Source organism: Rhinopithecus bieti, unplaced genomic scaffold (assembly GCF_001698545.2).
Source record: "Rhinopithecus bieti isolate Rb0 unplaced genomic scaffold, ASM169854v2 scaffold_13704, whole genome shotgun sequence".
NCBI classification, from domain to species: domain Eukaryota; kingdom Metazoa; phylum Chordata; class Mammalia; order Primates; family Cercopithecidae; genus Rhinopithecus; species Rhinopithecus bieti.
The window spans coordinates 2,385,891-2,405,588 of NW_016808231.1; the positions used below are offsets into that span (position 1 = coordinate 2,385,891).

Below are 19,698 nucleotides of genomic sequence, written 5' to 3' on the forward strand. Positions count from 1 at the left end.
TAGTTATTACTAAGAAATGCCTCAAAGAGGCCAGGTGTGGTGGCTCATGCCTGTAATCCCAGTACTTTGGGAGGCCGAGGTGGGGGGATCACCAGGTCAGGAGATCAATACCATCCTGGCCAACACGGTGAAACCCCGTCTCTACTAAAAACACAAAAATTAGCTGGGCATGGCAACGCGTGCCTGTAATCCCAGCTACTCAGGAGGCTGAGGCAGGAGAATCACTTGAACCCAGGAGGTGGAGGCTGCAATGAGCCGAGATCGCACCACTGCACTCCAGCCTTGCAACAGAGCTAGAGTCTGTCTCAAAAAAAAAAAAAAGAAAGAAAGAAAAGCCTCAAAGAGCTCAGATTTGGGGGGAATGGTGAGGCTTAATTTTTTTTTTTGAGTTTTTTAAAACCCAATCTTTAGCAAAAGAATCATTTTAAACAAGAGCCCTCTAAATATTTACCCATTTATATTTACTGCCTGAAATATCAATTCATTCTAAAAGAAGAGATTAAATGACCTTGTTGAAAAAAGAAAGTTCTGTATCAAAGTAAATAAAGACCAAGATGTGAGATACCTGTTGGTGCCAAGTATTTGATAATAAGAACAATTCTATTATCACATTAATTCCAGTGATAAATGCTTTCTACCTCCCCCCACCCCAACCTCTTCACTAAAGAAAATGTCTGCGTATTCTTAAGCTGAATGATCACGGACTAGGTCTATTAATAACCTTCTGGTGTCCAAGATTACTGTAAACAAGTTTAGTAACCATGAGTCACTGTTAAATGGCCATGCTATGAACAGGCTACTCCCTTTCCCCCTCTCAAAATATGTCAGCAAACTTACTCCTCTCATGAAATAAGTGAATATAGCTATTCAACCCTGTGAACACAAGCATTCATCATGAGGAAGGGAACCACCTATAAGCTAAGCAAGGCAGCCATACCTCCTTTATACAGCATGTGGTGGGCAAAGAGTGTGTAAATAGTCATCATACACACTAAATCTGTTTGGTTGTTGGCAGTGAATGACTAAGTCCCACCCCACCGCTGTCCCCTAGTTACCTAAAAATAAAGATGGTAAGATTAACTGCTTTTTTAAAATATAAGAAAATAAGTTTTGTATGAATTCTTTAAAAAGAATTAGTCTCCTAAGAGACTAATCTATTTGTATCATACATAATTCTTAATGTGGTAACTGTGTACCATATAAAACAAATACAAATACCAACATACAACAAATAAAGGAATAAACACTCAAATGTTATATTTATCATTTTGTCTATGAGATCACAAGAAATGAATGGAAAAAGCCCAGGGATATAATGAATAATGTGGAAAAAGGCATAATTTTACCACGGATTTGGCAGAGCTAGGTGTGAATTCTGTCTTTGACTCAAATATAATGAGTCAAAGTAATGAGCCTAGTAAACAACAGCTTTCTTCATCTGGATCACGAGAAACCGGAATCAATTTTATCTTAAAATAAGATGGGGGACTCTACACAAAGACGCCTTGCAAAGTATGGCGGTATATCGATGTAAGGATGTGTCAAAGGTGCAAAGCTTGAATTCCTTCTAGAACACTTAACTAAGTGGTCACCTAGCCCATGTCAATATCTCTCCAGAAACAAAAAACTTGCTATCTTCTGAAAAAGTCAACTTCCACTTGCTGTTTTTCCTAATATCAAGACAAAGTTAGACCTCCTGTTTTATTTCCACTCACGGGTCTGAATTCTATCTCCTGCCAAAATCAGTTCTAATCCTTTTGTTACATTATATGGTCTCCCAAATACATTTTACTAAGAGCTATTCCGCCCTACAACACCACTCTGCTCAAATCTTCTCCCTAGGCTGCACCTCATATCTTCAGGTCATTCAACTGTTCCTCAGAGTAGAGTTTTGAATTTCTATGTTGGCCTGGTCACCCTTCTCTCGGCACACTGCAGTTTCTCTAACATCCTCAAGTGTGGACTTGCCCACACAGAGTAGAAGATAATCACTGAATTTCAATAGTGTATTTCAAGTATTGCAATCTAGCCTTCCAATGGCCTTTCTGGGTGCTTTATGGTTTCTAAGCCACATCTGCCCCAGTTGGTACATGAACAGTCTTTTCTTATTCACCATTGAGTTATAAATGACATACAATGAACACCATATATTTAAAGTACCTAATGTAACACACACATATATATACACACCCACAAAACCATCAAAATAGTGAACATATCCTTAACCACCAAAACCGAAACCACCAAAAGCTTCTTTATGCCCCTTTGTGGTCCCCTCTCTCTACCCCGCCACCCTTCCCCTACATATCTTTAACAACTCTAAAGCAACCATTGATCTGCTTTCTGTAATTATGGATTAGCTTTGTTTTCTAGAGTTTTGTGCAAATAGAATCATATACTGCATGCTCTTTATAGTCTGGCTTCTTTAGCTCAACATAATCACTGTGAGATTCAACCATGCTGTTGTGTACAGCAATAGTTTTTTTGTTTTTTGTTTTTAAATTGCTGAGTAGTATTCTGTTACATGGATGTACTACAATTGGTTTATCCACACATCTGAGCTATTTACAGATAAGGCCGCTATGAACATTTAGGCAAAAGTATTTTCACGAACATACATTTCCTGTTCTCTTGGGTAAATATTTAAATGGCTACATCATACAGTTGGTTCGAGTTTGGTTTAAAAAGCTGCCAAACTAGGCCATGCGCGGGGTCTCATGCCTGTAATCCCAGTACTTTGGGAGGCCGAGGCGGGCAGATCACAGGGTCAGGAGATTGAGACCATCCTGGCTAACACGGTGAAACCCCATCTCTACTAAAAAATACAAAAAATTAGCCAGGTGTGCTAGCGGGAACCTGCAGTCCCAGCTACTTGGGAGGCTGAGGCAGGAGAATGGTGTGAATCAGGGAGGTGGAGCTTGCAGTGAGCCAACATTGTGCCACTGCACTCCAGCCTGGGCAACAGAGTGAGACGTTGCCCCCCCCCCCCCCCCCCCCCCCCCCACACAGCCAAACTATTTTCCAACGTGGTTGTACCATCTTATATTCCCACCAGCAGTTCCAACTGCTCTGTATCCTCGCCAACATTTGGTATAGTCAATATTTTCCATTTTAGCCACTCTAACAGCTGTGTAGTGGAACCTCCTTATGGTTTTACTACGCAGTTTCCTAATGATTAACATCTTTTCAAGGGCTTATTTGACATCTGCCTATCTCCTTTGGTGAAATGCATATATGAATATCTTGCCCACTCTTAACTGGATTGTTTCTTACTGTTAAATGCTGAAAATTCTTCATATATTCTAGATGTAGTTTTTTTATCAGATAAATGCTTTGCAGACTTTTTTCCAGTTTGTGGTTTGTCTTTTTCATTCTTCTAACAGTGTCTTCTGAAGAGCAGGTTTTAATTCTTATGAACTCCAATTTATCAACTTTTTAAATGAATTGTGCTTTGGCATAACATCCAAAAATTATCTGCCTAACCCAAGGTCACATAGATTTTCCTCTGGCAACTTTACAATTTTAGGTCTTACATTTGCCTATGTGATCCATTTTGACTTAATTTTTAAATATGGTATGAGGTCTGAGCCCTATCTTTCTGCCCTACTAGTTTCAGCAACAATTGCTGAACCACCACCTTCTTTCTGCACAACTGCATTTATGCCTTTGTCAAAAATTAATGCTCCACATATGTGTAGGTCTATTTCTGCACTCTGCAATCTGTTCCACTAATATATTTGTCTATCTATGCACTGACACCACCCTGTTTTAACAACTGTAGCTTTTTAAGTCTTGAAATCAGACAGTGTAAGCCCTCCAACATTGTTTTAATTAGTTACTTTGATTACTCCAGGTCTTTTGCACTTCAATTCAAATTTTAGAACAAACTCTTTGATTTAAAAATCCTGCTGGAATTGCACAGAATCTCTAGATACATCTGGAGAGAAGTGACATTTTAACAATACTGAGTTTTTTGACCCATGAACAACATGTATCTCCCGCTTATTTGGGTCAATTTGTCTTAGTATCTTGCAGGTTTCAGTGTACAACTCTTTCACTTCGTCAGATTTATCCCTATTTCATGTTTTTCATGCTATTCTAAAAGATATTTAGCATTTCATATTTTTTGATGCTATTCTAAATGCTAGTTTTTTTTTCTTTTTTTCTATTCTTTTTTCCCAATTACACCTAATACTCTCGAATACAAAGTATTTTTAACTTTCAATTTTGGACTGTTTATTGCTACTATACAGAAATAAAACTGATTTTTGTATACCGACCTTATAACCTGTGACCTGCTAAACTCACTTACTAGTCTACTAGTTTTGTAGATTCCTTCAGTTTTTCTATGTAGATGATCATGTCATTTACAAATTACAAGTTTTACTGCTTTCTTTCCAATCTGAATGCCTTTAATTTAGTTTTCTAGTCTGATTGCATAGGCTCTAGAACCTCCAAGTAAGTACAAAGTTGAATAGCTGTGGTGAAACTAGATATCCCTGTTGTCTTCTTGATCTCAGAGATAACATGATTTAACCCTTCACCATACGTATAATGCTAGCTGTAGGATTTTTGCAGATGCCCTTTATCAGCTGAGAAAGTTCCCTTCCTCTATTTCTAGTTTGCTGAGATTTTTTTTTTAAATCAGGAATAGATGCTGGTTTTTCCCCCCTTTTCATCAACTGACACGTACTTTTTCAATATAGTGAATTATATTGATTAACTTTGTAATGTTATACCAGCTCTGCATTCTAGGAATAAACCTCACTTGGTCTATTATTCAATTTGCTAAAACAGAGAAATTCTGCATATATGTTTGTGAGACATATTAGTCTGTGGGTTTTATTTTATTGTAATACCTTTGTCTGATTTGGTGATATTATAATTCTGACCTCATAGAATGAGTTAAGAATGATTTCTCTTAACTTTTCTGGAAAGGTTTACATAGAAATTGTATTATTTCTTCCTTAAACATTTGGTAGAAATCTCTAACGATGCCATCTGGGCCTAGAGTTTTCACTGTGGTAAGGAAGGGTATTAACTATATAGGGTTATCAGGTTATCTATTTTTTCATGAGTTAGCTTTGGCACATTGTGTCTTTGGAGTTTGTCCATTTCATCTAAGCTGTTGAGTTTAATGGCATGAAGTTATTCACATATTCCCTATTAACTTGTACAATCTGTGGTAATGTCACTATAAGAATCTCCCCTCGAGATAATGGGAATTTGTGTTTTCTTCCTCCTGGTCAGTCTTAGCTAGAGTTTATCAATTTTATTGATCTTTTAATTTCTTTTTCTATTTAACTGATTTGTTTTGATAACTATTTCCTTTCTCCTGCTTACTTTGTATTTAATTTGCTCTTCTTTTCTAGTTTTAGGGTAGAAACTCAGACATTTCTTCTTTTTAAATATATTTTAACACAGATATTTAGTGCTAGAAATTTCCCTGAGTAAAGCTTAGCAGCATCCCACTAATTCTGAGATTTTTTTTGCTTTTATTCCACTCCAACTACCTTCTTTTTTTTTTGAGACAGGGTCTCACTCTGTCAACCAGGCTGGAGTGCAGTGGTGTGATCTCAGTTCACTGCAGCCTCCACCCCTGGGCTCAAGCGATCCTTCCACCTCAGCCTCCCGAGTAGCTGGGACTACAGGTGCACACTACCATGCCCAGCTTTTATTTTATTTTATTTTTTATTTTTAGTAGAGACAGAGTTTTGCCATGTTGGCCAGGCTGGTCTCTTAACTCCTGAGCTCAAGTGATTTGCCCGCCTCAGTCTCCCAAAGTGCTAGGATTACAGGCATGAGCCACCATGTCTAGCCTCAAACTACTTTCTAGTAACTTCTTTGATCCATGAGTTATCTAGAAGAATGATATTTAGCTCCTAAATATTTTGGGATTTTCCAAGGATTTTAATTCTATTGCAGTCTTGGAACATCCATTGTATAACTTTATCCTTTAAAATATACTAAGACCTTTTTATTTGACCCAGAATATGGTCTACCTTGGTAGATCTTCCATGTGAACTTCAAAACAATGTGTAGGTGTGTTCCACAGTTGAGTGTTCTATAAATGTCAATCAGGTCAAGCTGATTGACAGTATCATTCTAGTCTACCTAGAAAATCCTTGCTGATTTTCTGCTTGCTTGTTTTATCAATTATTGATAGTGGGGTACTGAAATCTCCAACTATTAATTGTGTATTTGACTATTTCTTGCAGTTCTATCAGGTTTTATTTTGCTTTAATTTGAAACTCTGTTATTAAGTGCATAAATGTTTAGAGTTACTATATCTGTTGGAACATTTCACCCCTACTTTATCATAAAATGACTTTCTTTACCCTGGTAATATTCTTCACTCTGAAGTCTATTTTGTCTGCTATTAGTAGAGCCACTCCAGCTTTCCTTTGATGAATGTTAACAAAGTTTATCTTTTTCCATTCTTCTTTTAACCTATTTAAGTTGCTAGCTGTACATTTTTTAAAAGGCACCATATAGTAGGGATTCCTTCACCCCATCTGACAATTATTGTTTTTTAAATGGGTTATTCAGACCATTTATATGTAATGTGATTACTGATACAGTACATCTGAGTCTATCATCTTACTATTTGTTTTCTATACCCCAACTGTTATTTAATTCCCTTCATCTTTTTTCTGCCTTTTAAATTAATCAAGCGTTTTTAATGATTCTATTTTCTTTTTGATGCATGGTTTTTTTTTTTTTTTTTTTTTTTTTACAAAGAGTATAGAGTCATACTTGTATTTATACTGTGTTTTGTCAATTAATATCAACCATTCCCTCTAACCATTAACCCTTTTTTGGTGCTCAATTCAGTCACCCATAGAATGTGCTATTCTCCTCCAATTTTTGTCTTTCACAAACTTGGCTAATTAAACCCTTTAATTCTCTTCACATAAGTTAGTCACAATGAATGTCGGCTTACACTTGAGAACTGTTATCTTACAGATCACCAAAACCCTGCCAACAAGCTCACAGTGATTGAATTATCACATCCATTAGGTATGTTTATTTATCTAATCGGGAAAAATGTCCCCGGATCATCCTTAACTACAGGGAAGATGATGAATATAAACCTATATGGACAATACCAGGACCACCAGGAAAGATCTCTTGAGAAAGGACATTTATCTTACTACTTCCGTGGGCAGTAGCACTGAAAAGAAATATAATACAGTAGTCGGCCAACATTACAGAATCCAGAGAGAACATACCTACCTATGGTACTCTCTCCTCAGTCACAAATTCAATATATAAACTGTTATAATAGTCTTAGCAATATTTGTTTTAACTAATTCAGATAAGATTAAGAATTCAGAAGAGAACGAGATGACGTGTTTTGTGTTATTAGTAACCCTGTTTTTTATTCCATTTTCAACAAATACAACTATTTGTTGAGCTCTATCTTTGAAAGGCTGACGGTCTAACATGGGTAAAACAGTAAGCATATATCATTAGGTATAGTGCACAGGAAAATAGAGCAAGATAAGGGGGAAGAGGAATGCCATAGGGTAGGGCTACATTTTGAATAGAAGGCTGGGTGAAAATGGCACTTGAGCAAAGACTTGAAAAAGAGAGGAGGTAAGCCAAATAGAGCGCTAGGCAAAGAACCTTCCAGGCAAAGGAAAAAGCCAAATGCAAAGGTCTACAACAGGTAGGAGTATGACTGGAGTGCATGAGGAAAGGAGACCAATGTGGTGAAGAGTATTAGGAGACAAGATCACTAAAGGTCATGGGCCTCACTGTTCAGGTCAGGAGTTGGCATTTATTCTTCTGTAAAGGAACAGACAGTAAATATTTTAGGCTTTGCAGGCCATATAAGGTCTCTGCCTCATATACTTTGCTTTTTTAACCAACTCTGTAAATGTAAAAACCATTCTTAGCTCACGAGATTGATAAAAATAGGCCTTACAAGATTTGCCTGCAGAACTTATTTTAGGCCCCTGTTAGGACTTTGACTTTTACTCTAAGGAAGATATTATTTGACTAATGTTTTGAAAGAATCACTGTGGCTGTAGGAAAACCAAGGGAGACCAGTGAGACAGTGAGCAGGACACTACAGTAATCCAGGGCAGAGAAAAGGACAGCTCAGGGGGAACAAGGAAAATGGGGAGAAGGGATTAGATTCTGGACCTTTTTTTTTTCCCAGATAAAATGGATAGATCTGGGGAGTGAGAAAGTAGTCATGGGTGACCCTTAAGATTTTGACCTGAAAAACTGAAAGGACAGTTCTGCTAATGATGAGCGTGAAGAATGTGAGTGGAACGGGTTTTGAAGTATGCATTCTGCTTCAAAACAGAGTAGAACTTGTATTTGTAAAGTTTCAAAATGATTCTGCTGTGATCTGAATAGAATTGCTTTAAGCATGATTTGGGAAGAAATGGCATTTTAACTATATTCCATATTTACATCTGATAACAGACCAGGTAATTCTTGTACCTCTGAACAACGTCCTTGAGCTTTCTTCATACAGGTTCAGAGTATTTCCTGATGAAAATGTTCGTGGACATCTTATACTTTTTTTTTTTTTTTTTGCTGCTATAGTGAAAGAGCTACTTTTTTGTAAAATTACATTTTCTAGATATGGTTGGTGATATGATTGGGGTATCCGTCCCCTCCAAATCTCATGCTGAAATGTAACCTCCAGGCCAGGCATGGCAGCTCATACCTGCAATCCCAGCAATTTGGGAGGCCAATTTGGGTGAAGCTTAAGCCCAGGAGTTCAAGGCTAGCCTGGGCAACATTGTGAGACTCAGTCTCTATAAAAAATAGAAAAATTTGCCAAACATGGTAGCACATGCTTGTAGTCCCAGCTACTTGGCAGGCTGAGGATTGACTGAACCTGGGAGGTGGAGGCTGCAGTAAGCTATGATTGTGCCACTGCACTCCAGTCTAAGTGACAGAGTGAGACCCTGTCCCAAGAAAACACATAACCCTAGTGCTGGAGGTAGGGCCTGGTGGGAGGTGTCTGTATCATGGAGGTGGATCCCTCATGAATGGCTTGGTGCCCTCCCCATGGTAATGACAGAGTTCTCGCTGTGAGTTCATGCAAGATCTGGTTGTTTTAAAGACTGTAGCACTTCCTAGCCTCTCTCTCTCTCTCCTAATAAACTCTCATTTTCCCATTATCTTGTATTTTGTAAATGTTTATAAATATCTCTACACTAATTTTCCCTCTTTATCTGCAATAGGTATATTCTTTATTTCTAAACCACGTCTTTATGCATTGATTAGAATTTCCAGAACAACGCTGAACAAGTCGCAAGCACCTGGGTTTAAAGTCATCAGATTTTCAGTACGACATCAATAGTTTTCACTGTTTTCAATTTAGTGATTCAATTTTCACCTTTCCATTGTTTTCAGGTCTCGGTGCCCTCTTCGTCATTTGCCTTAGTACCCTCTTCGTCATTTGCATTAGTTGCTACTTCCTTTTGAACCCTGATAAGAAAGTGAACTGGAAATCCCAGGGTTTTCCCTCCTAAGCTATTTCAGCATAAGTAATTTGCATGGATTGCTCTTCAGAAATGCCTCCTTCCTTTGAACTAAAATTTATTTTTAATAAATTCAAATGTTTGTCTTTGTTTTGTTTATCCTAATAGTGAAAAGTCGATTCTTGTTCAATGCTGGTGTAGGGCAGGAGTTCTCAATCTTGGCACTGTTAACATTTTTGGCTGGATAACCCTTTGTTGTGGGGGGCTACTCATTCCATGTTTAGCAGCATCTCTAGCCTGTACTAAGTAGATGTCAGTAGCAGTATTCATTACAACTTGTAATGTCTCCTGACATTACAAGTGTCCCCTTCAGGGCAAAATTGCCCCTGGTTGAAAATCACTCATTTAGTCAAGCAGATGATATGGATTCCATCAAAGACTAAACTTGCCTTCTATAACTGAAGACTCATTTTCAATGTCACCTTCTCAGCAAGACTTTCCCTACATAACTTAACCTAAATTAGGACATTCTCCCTACCTGCAGCCACTCTCAAACACAGTCTTTTAACTATCATAGGATCTTTCAAAGTGTGGACGCTTGATGTCCTCAAGACCCTTTCAAAGGGTCTGTAAGGTCAAGGCTGTTTTCATATAAGACATGCGCTTCCTCCCTCTGTATTGCTATTTATACTGATGGTGCTGACACCTTGGCATGAACCAAGGCAGTGACACCAAACTATAATGGCAGTTATTGCAGTCTTCATCACCGTGCACTCAGTTAAAAAAATGTCAGTCCAGTGGGAGGCTGAGGTGGGTGGATCACCAGGTCAGGAGATTGAGACCATCCTGGCCAACATGGTGAGACCCTGTCTCTACTAAAAATACAAAAAAAAAAAAAAAAAAAAACTAGCTGAATATGGTGGTGCACGCCTGTAATCCCACCTACTTTGGAGGCTGAGGCAGCAGAATCTCTTGAACCCAGGAGGTGGCGGTTGCAGTGAGCCAAGATTGCACCACGGCACTCCAGCCTGGCGACAGAGCTAGACTCCGTCTCAAGAAAGAAATGGAAAAAAAAGTCCAAGAATGCTCATGGAGCAGTAAAAAATTAATTTTATTAAATCTTGACCTTTGAATATACATACAATATTTTTAACACTTGAGTTAACAAATGGGATGTACATATAAAGTACTTTTGGCTCCTTATAGAATGACTGGTTATCTTAAAGAAAAGTCCTTGTGTGATTATTTCAGCTGTAAGTTCAACTAACTGCTTTTATTATTGGAAGAAAGACAAATTATTCAGACTTGAATTATTTGGCAGATATTTTCTCTAAAATTAACCCGTCATTTCAAGGAAAACGACGAACTGTATTTGTTCCCAAATCTGAATTCTGAAATTTGAATAGATCATGCATAAGCTTGACCACATCCCAATATTCAAGACTTTTCTAATGGGATCAGTGGTGTTTTTTTTTTTTTTTTTTGGAGACAGTCTCGCTTTGTCGCCCAGGCTGGAGTACAGTGGCGAGATCTTGGCTCACAACAAGCTACACCTCCCGGGTTCACGCCATTCTCCTGCCTCAGCCTCCCGAGTAGCTGGGACTACAGGCGCCCGCCACCAAGCCCGGCTGATTTTTTTGTATTTTTAGTAGAGACAGGGTTTCACTGTGTGAGCCAGGATGGTCTCAATCTCCTGACCTCGTGATCCGCCCACCTCAGCCTCCCAAAGTGCTGGGATTACAGGCATGAGCCACTACGCCCGGCTAGATCAGTGGTGTTATTTAAAAATGTTAATCTTAATAATAATCTTAATAATCTGTATAATGTGTCAACATCTGGGAGATCTGTATTATGTCAGTGATCTAACACAGATGCTCCTCATAAACCAATGATGGAGCTACATGCAGATATACCCATCAAAAGTTGAAAATATTGTTAAGTCAAAAGTGCATGTACTACACACCCAATTCACAGAACATCACAGCTTAGCATGGCTTACCTAAAATGTGCTCGGAACACAACAGCCTATCATTGGACAAAGTCCTCTTACACAAAGCCTATTTTATAATAAAGTGTGGAATAATAGCTCATGTAATTTATTGAATATTGTTATGAAAGTGAAAAACAGAATGGTTGTATGGGTACTCAAAGTATGGTTTCTACTGAATGTACACCTATTTTGCAACATTGTAAAGTCGAAAAATCTTAAGTGGGGACCATTTGCACTTTCTTTTTTTTTTTTTTTTTGAGACAGAGTCTTACTCTGTCACCCAGGCTGGAGTACAGTGACACGATCTTGGCTCCCTGCAACCTCTGCTTCCCCCATTCAAGCAATTCTTCTGCCTCAGCCTCCTGAGCAGCTGGGACTACAGGAGCACGCCACCATGCCCGGCTAATTTTTGTATTTTTAGTAGAGATGGGGTTTCACTATGTTGATCATGCTAGTCTTGAACTCCTGAACTCCAGTGATCCACTCAACTCGGCCTCCCAAAGTGCTGGGATTACAGGCATGAGCCACCATGCCCAGCCACCATCTGTACTTTCTAAATGACCAAAACATGTTATAAAATCATGTACTGGTAAAAGTTTATTTCAAAGTACAGAGTATAAAAAGTTCATTCATATAGTTTAATGTTCTGTAACCAATCAAGAAACCACCTATTGTGTGGTATTAAATATGTTACAGTATTTGAAAGGCTATTAAAATACTGCTCTTTTTTCTAACTACACAGCTATGAGACCAGGTTTTCTTTTTCTTTTTTTGAGACAGAACCGCACTTGTCATCCAGGCTGGAGTGCAGTGGCACCATCTCGGCTCACTGCAACCTCTGCCTCCCAGGTTTAAGAGGTTCCTGTGCCTCAGGCTCTTGAGTAGCTGGGACTACAGGCGTGTGTCACCGTGCCTGGCTAATTTTTGTATTTCTAGTAGAGACAAGGTTTTGCCATGTTGGCCAGGCTGGTCTTGAACTCCTGGCCTCAAGTGATCCACCCACCTTGGCCTCCCAGGGTGTTAAAATTACAGGTGTGAGCCACCGAGCCCAACTTTAGGTATACATTTTCTTTATATGCTTAAAGCAAAATAATGTTTGAGCAGTTTGACTACAAACGTAGCTAAGATAATCCAGCTGTTTTCTATTAAGCCAGTCACTGAGATTTTCAAAACTTAAAATGACACTTCTCACTGAATTTTTTGTTTTGGACAGTATGGTTCTTTTTCATAAAAATATACTATTATAACTTATAATGAGCTTATTACTTTTAAATGTATTAATAAATATTTTTAAGTTTTTCAGTTTTAATTTATAATAGCATAGCATCAATAGATAACACACCTATACTTACACGAATCACTTTTCGGTCTTCAATAATTTAAGAGTGTAAAGGGGGTCCTGAGACCCAAAAGTTTAAGAAATGTCTCTATCATCACATCAATACATTCGATTGCTTTTGTGGCACTTGCTGCCAACTGAAATTCTTATTCAGTTATGTTTACTTATTTACTGTCCAGCTTTCCTTAATTAGAACGGAAGCTACGAAAGAGCAGAGCTCTTTCGTCCATCCTACTGAGTATTATATCCCCAGTGACTAAAATCTGACCCAGCATTTAGTAGGTGTTCAGTATGATTCTGATGAATAGAACGAATGTAATGAGTAGACAACATATTTAGCCACAGACAAAAGATGAACCATTTTAAATTTACAGGACATACACATTACCCTTTCATCAATTTGCAGTTTTAGGATAAGGATTAAGGAATAGGCACTGAGGGCAGTTCCAGCAGACATGTATCATGTCTACTCTGTGGGGTCTGCTCTCTCCCGACTGCCTCTAGAGCCTAGTCATGGGTAACACCTCTGCTCTCTGCTGGCTGTAGCTGCCTCCACCTTGTGCAAAGCCCATAGGCTATCAGGACTGCTGAGTGCTTCCTGAAGTTGAAGATATCCAGCCATGAGAGGGAGGCCAAGTTATGTGCTATTACCCTCTGAGTGAGTAGATGTTAATGTGGTTCAGTCAAAAGTCCCCTCTAACTTCTTGAGGTCACTTTGTTTCTAGTTTCTGGAACTAAACTTTTCATATTTTTATATCCCATTGACCAATAAAATGAGAAATGTATTTGAATCCTGTGCTTAAAATACCACTTACCAGCAGGGCACAGTGGTTCACGCCTGTAAACCCAGCACTTTGGGAGGCTGAGGCGGGTGGAACACCTGAGATGAGGAGTTCGAGACCAGCCTGACCAATATCGTGAAACCCCGTCTCTACTAAAACTACAAAAATTAGCTGGACATGGTGGCAGGCACCTGTAGTCCCCAGCTACTCTGGAGGCTGAGACAGGAGAATTGCTTGAACCCGGAGGTAGAGGTTGCAGTGAGTTGAGATCGTGCCATTACACTCCAGCCTGGCCGACAGAGCGAGACTCCATCTCAGAAAACAACAACAACAAAAAAGAAAAAACAAAAAACAGTATCACTTACCTTACCCAAGGAAGTTCTCTTAGAATCTATATTCTCTTATTATAAATTGTTTCAATTAATCTAGTTTCCTAGTCCAAAGGGCATTAGAAACATTGAACAGAATGAGAAAATGAAAGGAAGCTGGGTAAGCTTAAGATCAGCCAGCAGCACATACCAAAAGGTAATAATAAGCAATAAAGGAAAATACAGACAGAACAGAAATGACAACTCATAGGTACCGAAGCTAGGACCATTTAGAAGCAGGAATAATTAGTTGTATACTCCTCAAATTCACCTGAAAGCATCCATTCTACACTGCAGTATAATCCTTATAACAGAAATCCCAAATCAAATAATGATTATGACATTCTATCTAAGAGGTTAGAACAGATACAAGTGATACAACAACTATGCTGCTTAGTTACCCTGAACTAAGGTACCACCTTAGTTTCAGTACCATCGCACCCCAGCCTGGTATTATTAATGGTATGTCACATTTTTTACTGTTAAGTACTTACATGTGAATAAGTGTAAGAAAATGGCTGCTTATCGGTAACATAAATTCAGAGTCAGGAATGATGATGATGATGCCACAGAACCACAGACTGTGACACTGGTGGCTGAGAGAGCAACATCTGTGCCTTTTGATACTTCAATTTACAAAAACTTTATTTAATGCAAAGTTTAAATACTGTACAAAATTACCTTCAGTCTATGTATATAAGGTGTATACAAAACATAAATGAATTTCATACTTAGACATGGGTCCCATCCCCAAGATCTCATTATGTACATGCAAATATTCCTTAAAAACAAAAAAAAAAATCCAAACTCTGAAACACTTCTGATCTCAAGCATTTTGGCTAAGTGACACTAAACCTCTACAATTTACTCAGAGAAACAAAGAGACCATAAAGGTCTTGCGTGTTACAAGAAGAATCTACACTGAAGATGTAAAGCAGAGATGATTTTTAGAAAGTGCAGTAAGAAGGCTACTGCTAAAATCACAAAGAGTATGAACATCTTCTTCTAGAAGGAATGGAAGTCAGAATTGATTCATAAACAATTTAGGGAGTTGAACAAGATTTAGTGAACAATTATGTTTTAGGGAAGAGAGGGCAAGACACAAGTGGGATGAAAGCTGGGTTTTGGACTGTGGTGACTGGGAAGCTGGAGGCAGTTGGCACGGATACAGTCAACATAGGAAGAAAACCAGGAGTGGTGTCCTCCCAGGAAGATTGTGAGGGAACCACTGATTTCAAGAATCAGGTAACTGTGGCACTTTTATCTCTCAAGTTGCCTGCTTGGCCTTTCAAGTGTACTTTACTTCCTTCTGTTCTTGCTCTAAAACTTTTACAAACAAACCAACCAAGCAGATAACTGATAACTGTAATTCTAGCACTTTGGGAGGCAGAGGTGGAAAGATCGCTTGAAGCTAGGCATTTGAGACTAGCCTGGGCAACATAGCACAACCCTGTCTCTACAAAAATAATTAGTAATAAGAATCAAACACTTCAAGAATGAAATAAACACAATTTAAATAAACTTGAAAACCTGAGAGAACAGTTAGAAATCTATTTGTTAGATGAAAGTACAGAATTTTAGTATGTTGCAACAGCAGGATATGCTGCTTTTCGATGTTATTTTTAAAATCCAAAATAAACCCAAATTGGGACTTACTGATTTCTCACATAAGGTGTCTTGCATTTGCTAATTAAGAGATTTCAAATATAAATAAAGCCAAATCCATACCTTTTCTGCTTTTTTATCAGAAATGTCTTGCTTTTCCAGAACAGCCATGCTCTCCTTCAGATTCTTCACAATGTCTGCTGGAGATTTGTGAGACTTCCCAAATGGGAACGGCATGACGGCAGCGGCAGCGGCCTCCGCTGCACTCCACCTGTGCTACCTAGAACACAGCACAAGGTTCATGTGAGCAAACACTGGGATCAATGGAAGACAGACTTTCTAAATAAATCCTAATCTGGGAAGAAAACCCATGTTTAGGAAAGTCATTTTACATAACTTTCAAAATCAGTAGGAACAGGGAAATCCACAAATATATGCAAGAAATGATAATACACAAACGTCTTAGTATTACAGAACACTGTATTTTCAAAACACTTTGTTTTCTTTCCTTCAAATCAACTGCTCTCCTAACCACCCAAATGGGGATGAACATGCTGCCTGAAGCTACTGAGGTAGAGAGCAGCAGCTCCCACTCACAGGGCAACTGTTACTGCCAGGCCTGATGCTGAGCACTAGAATTCATCATTTCATGAAACCTTTTACAACAATCTCCTGCTCCTGTTTACTGGTGAAGTTTAGCAAGGTTGAGAGTCAGGCTCAAGGTACTAAGTGGTTGAACAAGCTCAGATCTGTCTTGATCCAAAGTATCCTTAATCACCACACTGTACATCAAAGTGATAATCTATTTTACAGCTGAGGCAACTGAGGCAAAAACTTAGGTAGTGTGTTTAGCCAAACAGCACTAGCAACAGCCTACTATCTAGGTCTCTCCAGATGCTCTTTTCCTGGTGTTCATGCTGCTCCTCCTAAGCACCCAGTGGGTTGCCCCGAATATGGCACACACTTCCTCGGCATACCCATCCTCTTATTCAGGCAGTCACAGGGTCTCAGAGCTAGAGGGAAGACTGGATGGGGGAAAAACTCTCCCATTAAATCTTCTAATCCCCTATGTGACAGTTGTCAACGTGTATTTGCCTGGATTTGACCATCTCCTATGAAAGAACTCGCTGGATAAAACCCCGGGGATGATGAACTTCTAGAAGTTCTTAATTTTGGGGGTGTAGTAGAAAACAACATTTCAACCACATAAACCACAGTATTACATCATCCAAAAGGAGGACATGAAACTATTCCAAGAAGGCACTATGAAGAAACAAAGTTAACAAGACAAACAATGGAAGTGACTGGGGAACATGTTGGAAGTTACCATTTTTCAGTAAAAAAAACCTAGAAGTTAAACTCATAGGCACTAAACAGTCTCGTATCAGACACCAAAAGATGACACTTTTTAGAAAAACCTTATGGATCATTTAGATCAGTGGTTTTCTAAGTTTCAAAATCCTATATTTAACTGCCCAAGGTGCTCTCCACACACACCCAAGTAAGAAAAGGTGGCTCTCAGACACCCCAACCCTACGGTTTTCCTTCTATATAAACACAAAAACACATCCATTGCATAGTATAACACTTCTTTTGAGCTTTGCCTAATACTTCATTTGATGAACAAACCTGAGTGCTTTTCCCTTAAGTTTGAAATAGAGTGACTTACGTATTTGTTTACAAAGAATGTTTAAAACATGCAAATGAATGCTAATGTCAAACCTACAACTATATCATAAACAAATATGTTATTTCTCAGCATGTTCTGAGGTGAACTGTTCCGACTCATCTCTAACCTCAAATATTGCCTATCTCACCTTCTGTCACCTTGTAAATCCTTTTTTGATCAAATTAAAACCACATTTTCATTAACCAAAGAGAAACAGTTTAATGCATGTCCTTTGTCATAGGTTCTTAAATATCCGAGAATTTTTTTTTTTGAGAGTCTCGCTGTGTCACCCAGGTTGGAGTACAGTAGCACAATCTTGGCTCACTGTAACCTCCATCTCCCAGGTTCAAGCGATTTTTGGGCTTCAGTGTTAGCCTCCCAAGTAGCTGGGACTATAGGTGTGAGCCACCAACCCAGCTAATTTTTGTATTTTTAGTAGAGATGGGTTTTCACCATGTTGGCTACGCTGGTCTCAACTCCTGGCCTCAAGGGATCCATCCACCTTGGCCTCCCAAAGTGCTGGGACTACAGGTGTGAGCCACCATGCCCAGCCATAAAATCCAAGGATGTTTAAGTCCACTTCTAAATAATTTTTCTATGCCTAAAAGTTTGAACTGATGTTAGGGGAGTCACTCTCAACTAGCTGTCATATGATTGCTCTACAAGCTAGATGGGACAGAAAGCCTGGGTCATTCTTTTCCTTTTCCTGGATCATTACTTTTTCCTTTGGGCAGGGGAGTGGGCATGGAGGTGGGGGCATGCAGGTTACTTCTCCATAAACAGTGTATCACACTCACAATATGTCCTCTGAAAATATTATCTTTCCTATCTGTAACTCTGCAAATAATAGCAGTGATGTGGAGGGTGGGAATGTTTAAATGGTATTTTGCAGGAAGTGTTACGGTGCTATGCAACAGAGATATTTTCAACTCTGGCTCAATGGTGAAAGATGTGACTTTCCAGGGTAACAGAGGTTTACAAGTCCTAACCACCAAAAGTTGGTTATAGCAGAAAGAGTACAGCCACCAAAAAGAACTTCACATATATAAAATACTTCTGTGTGGGCAAGGGGAGGCACGACACAATTATTTCTGTTAATTAATATACCAGGCAGCTAAGATTTTACAGAACATATGAACAAGTAAGACTGTATTCTACAGAAATATAGGCCAGGTGAGGTGGCTCGCATCTATAATCTCAACACTTTGGGAGTCTGAGGTGGGGGTACTGCTTGAGGTCAGGAGTTCGAGACCAGCCTAGGCAACATAGCTAGACCCTGTCTCTACAAAAAATTTAAAAATTAGCTGGACATGGTGGTACATACGTGTGAGCCCATCCAGCTAACTGGAAGGCTGAGGTTGGAGCATCACTTGAGCCTAAGAGGTGGTGACTGTACCACTGCTCTCCAGCCTGACTAACAGAGTAAGACCCTGACTTAAATTTAAATAAGAAGGAAAAGAAACACAGTAACAACTACCCAAAACAAGAAGTGACATTCCTCAGTAGGATCCAAACACATTGGTAAATAAATCATTTTTCATGATTTAGTTTTAAAAATACAGTTAAAGGTCGGGCGTGGTGGTTTACGCCTGTAATCCTAGCACTTTGGGAGGATGAGGCCAGCAGATCATGAGGTCAGGAGTTCAAGACCACCCTGACGAACCATAGTGAAACCCCATCTCTACTAAAAACACAAAAATCAGCTGGGCGTGGTGGCATGCGCCTGTAATCCCAGCTACTTACTAGGCTGAGACAGGAGAATCGCTTGAACCGGGAGGGGGAGGTTGCAGTGAGTTGAGATCACGCCACTGCACTCCAGCCTGGGTGACAGAGCGAAACTCCATCTCAAAAATAAATAAATAAATAAATAATACAGTTAAAACTATCCTCTTTAAAGTATGAGTGTAATAATTCTCAAAATCATGTATGTCCTTAGGCTCATCAACTCTTAATATAATTACCCAAGATTTTGGTAGGCAAAAACAAGGAAATAACACTCCCCAAAAGTTATTGTTTCTTATGTTCAGGTTTGCTAAGTATCAAGCTTAAATATCTTACACAGTCATGTCGCTGCCTGATGAGGTTTCCATCAATGATTGACTGCATTACATGACAGTGGTCCCATAAGATTACAACAGAGCTTAAAAGTTCCTATCACTTAGTGCTTTGTGCTACAAATACCTACTGTATTCAACACAGTAACATGCTGTACAGGTTTACAGCCTAGGAGCAACAGGCTACATCACATAGATTACTAGGTAGTTGACTATACTATCTAGGTTTGTGTAAGTACTGTAAACTCTATGACATCCGCACAATGACAAAACTGCCTGATGCATTTCTCAGAATCCATCCCAGTTGTTAAGCAACACAGGAGTTAATTCCTTCACAGGATCATGTGTGACCTTCAGACAATGCTCAAGTGATAGCAAAGGCACCTTTAAGAGTGGACTCCAGTTGGTACTGCTTTATCCCAGCGGGGGGGGGGGGGGGGGG

At 39.0% G+C, this 19,698-nt stretch overlaps 1 protein-coding gene across 1 annotated transcript in view; it reads right to left on the reverse strand.

The window, feature by feature from the left end:
- CAB39 (calcium binding protein 39) overlaps positions 1-19,698 on the reverse strand; it is a 107,953-nt gene that overhangs the window by 45,702 nt on the left and 42,553 nt on the right. Inside the window, exon 2 of the mRNA XM_017886373.1 lies at positions 15,657-15,813. Within this exon, the coding sequence (XP_017741862.1) occupies positions 15,657-15,770 (114 nt within the window). The 5' untranslated portion in view covers positions 15,771-15,813. The remainder of the gene's footprint in view (positions 1-15,656; positions 15,814-19,698) is intronic.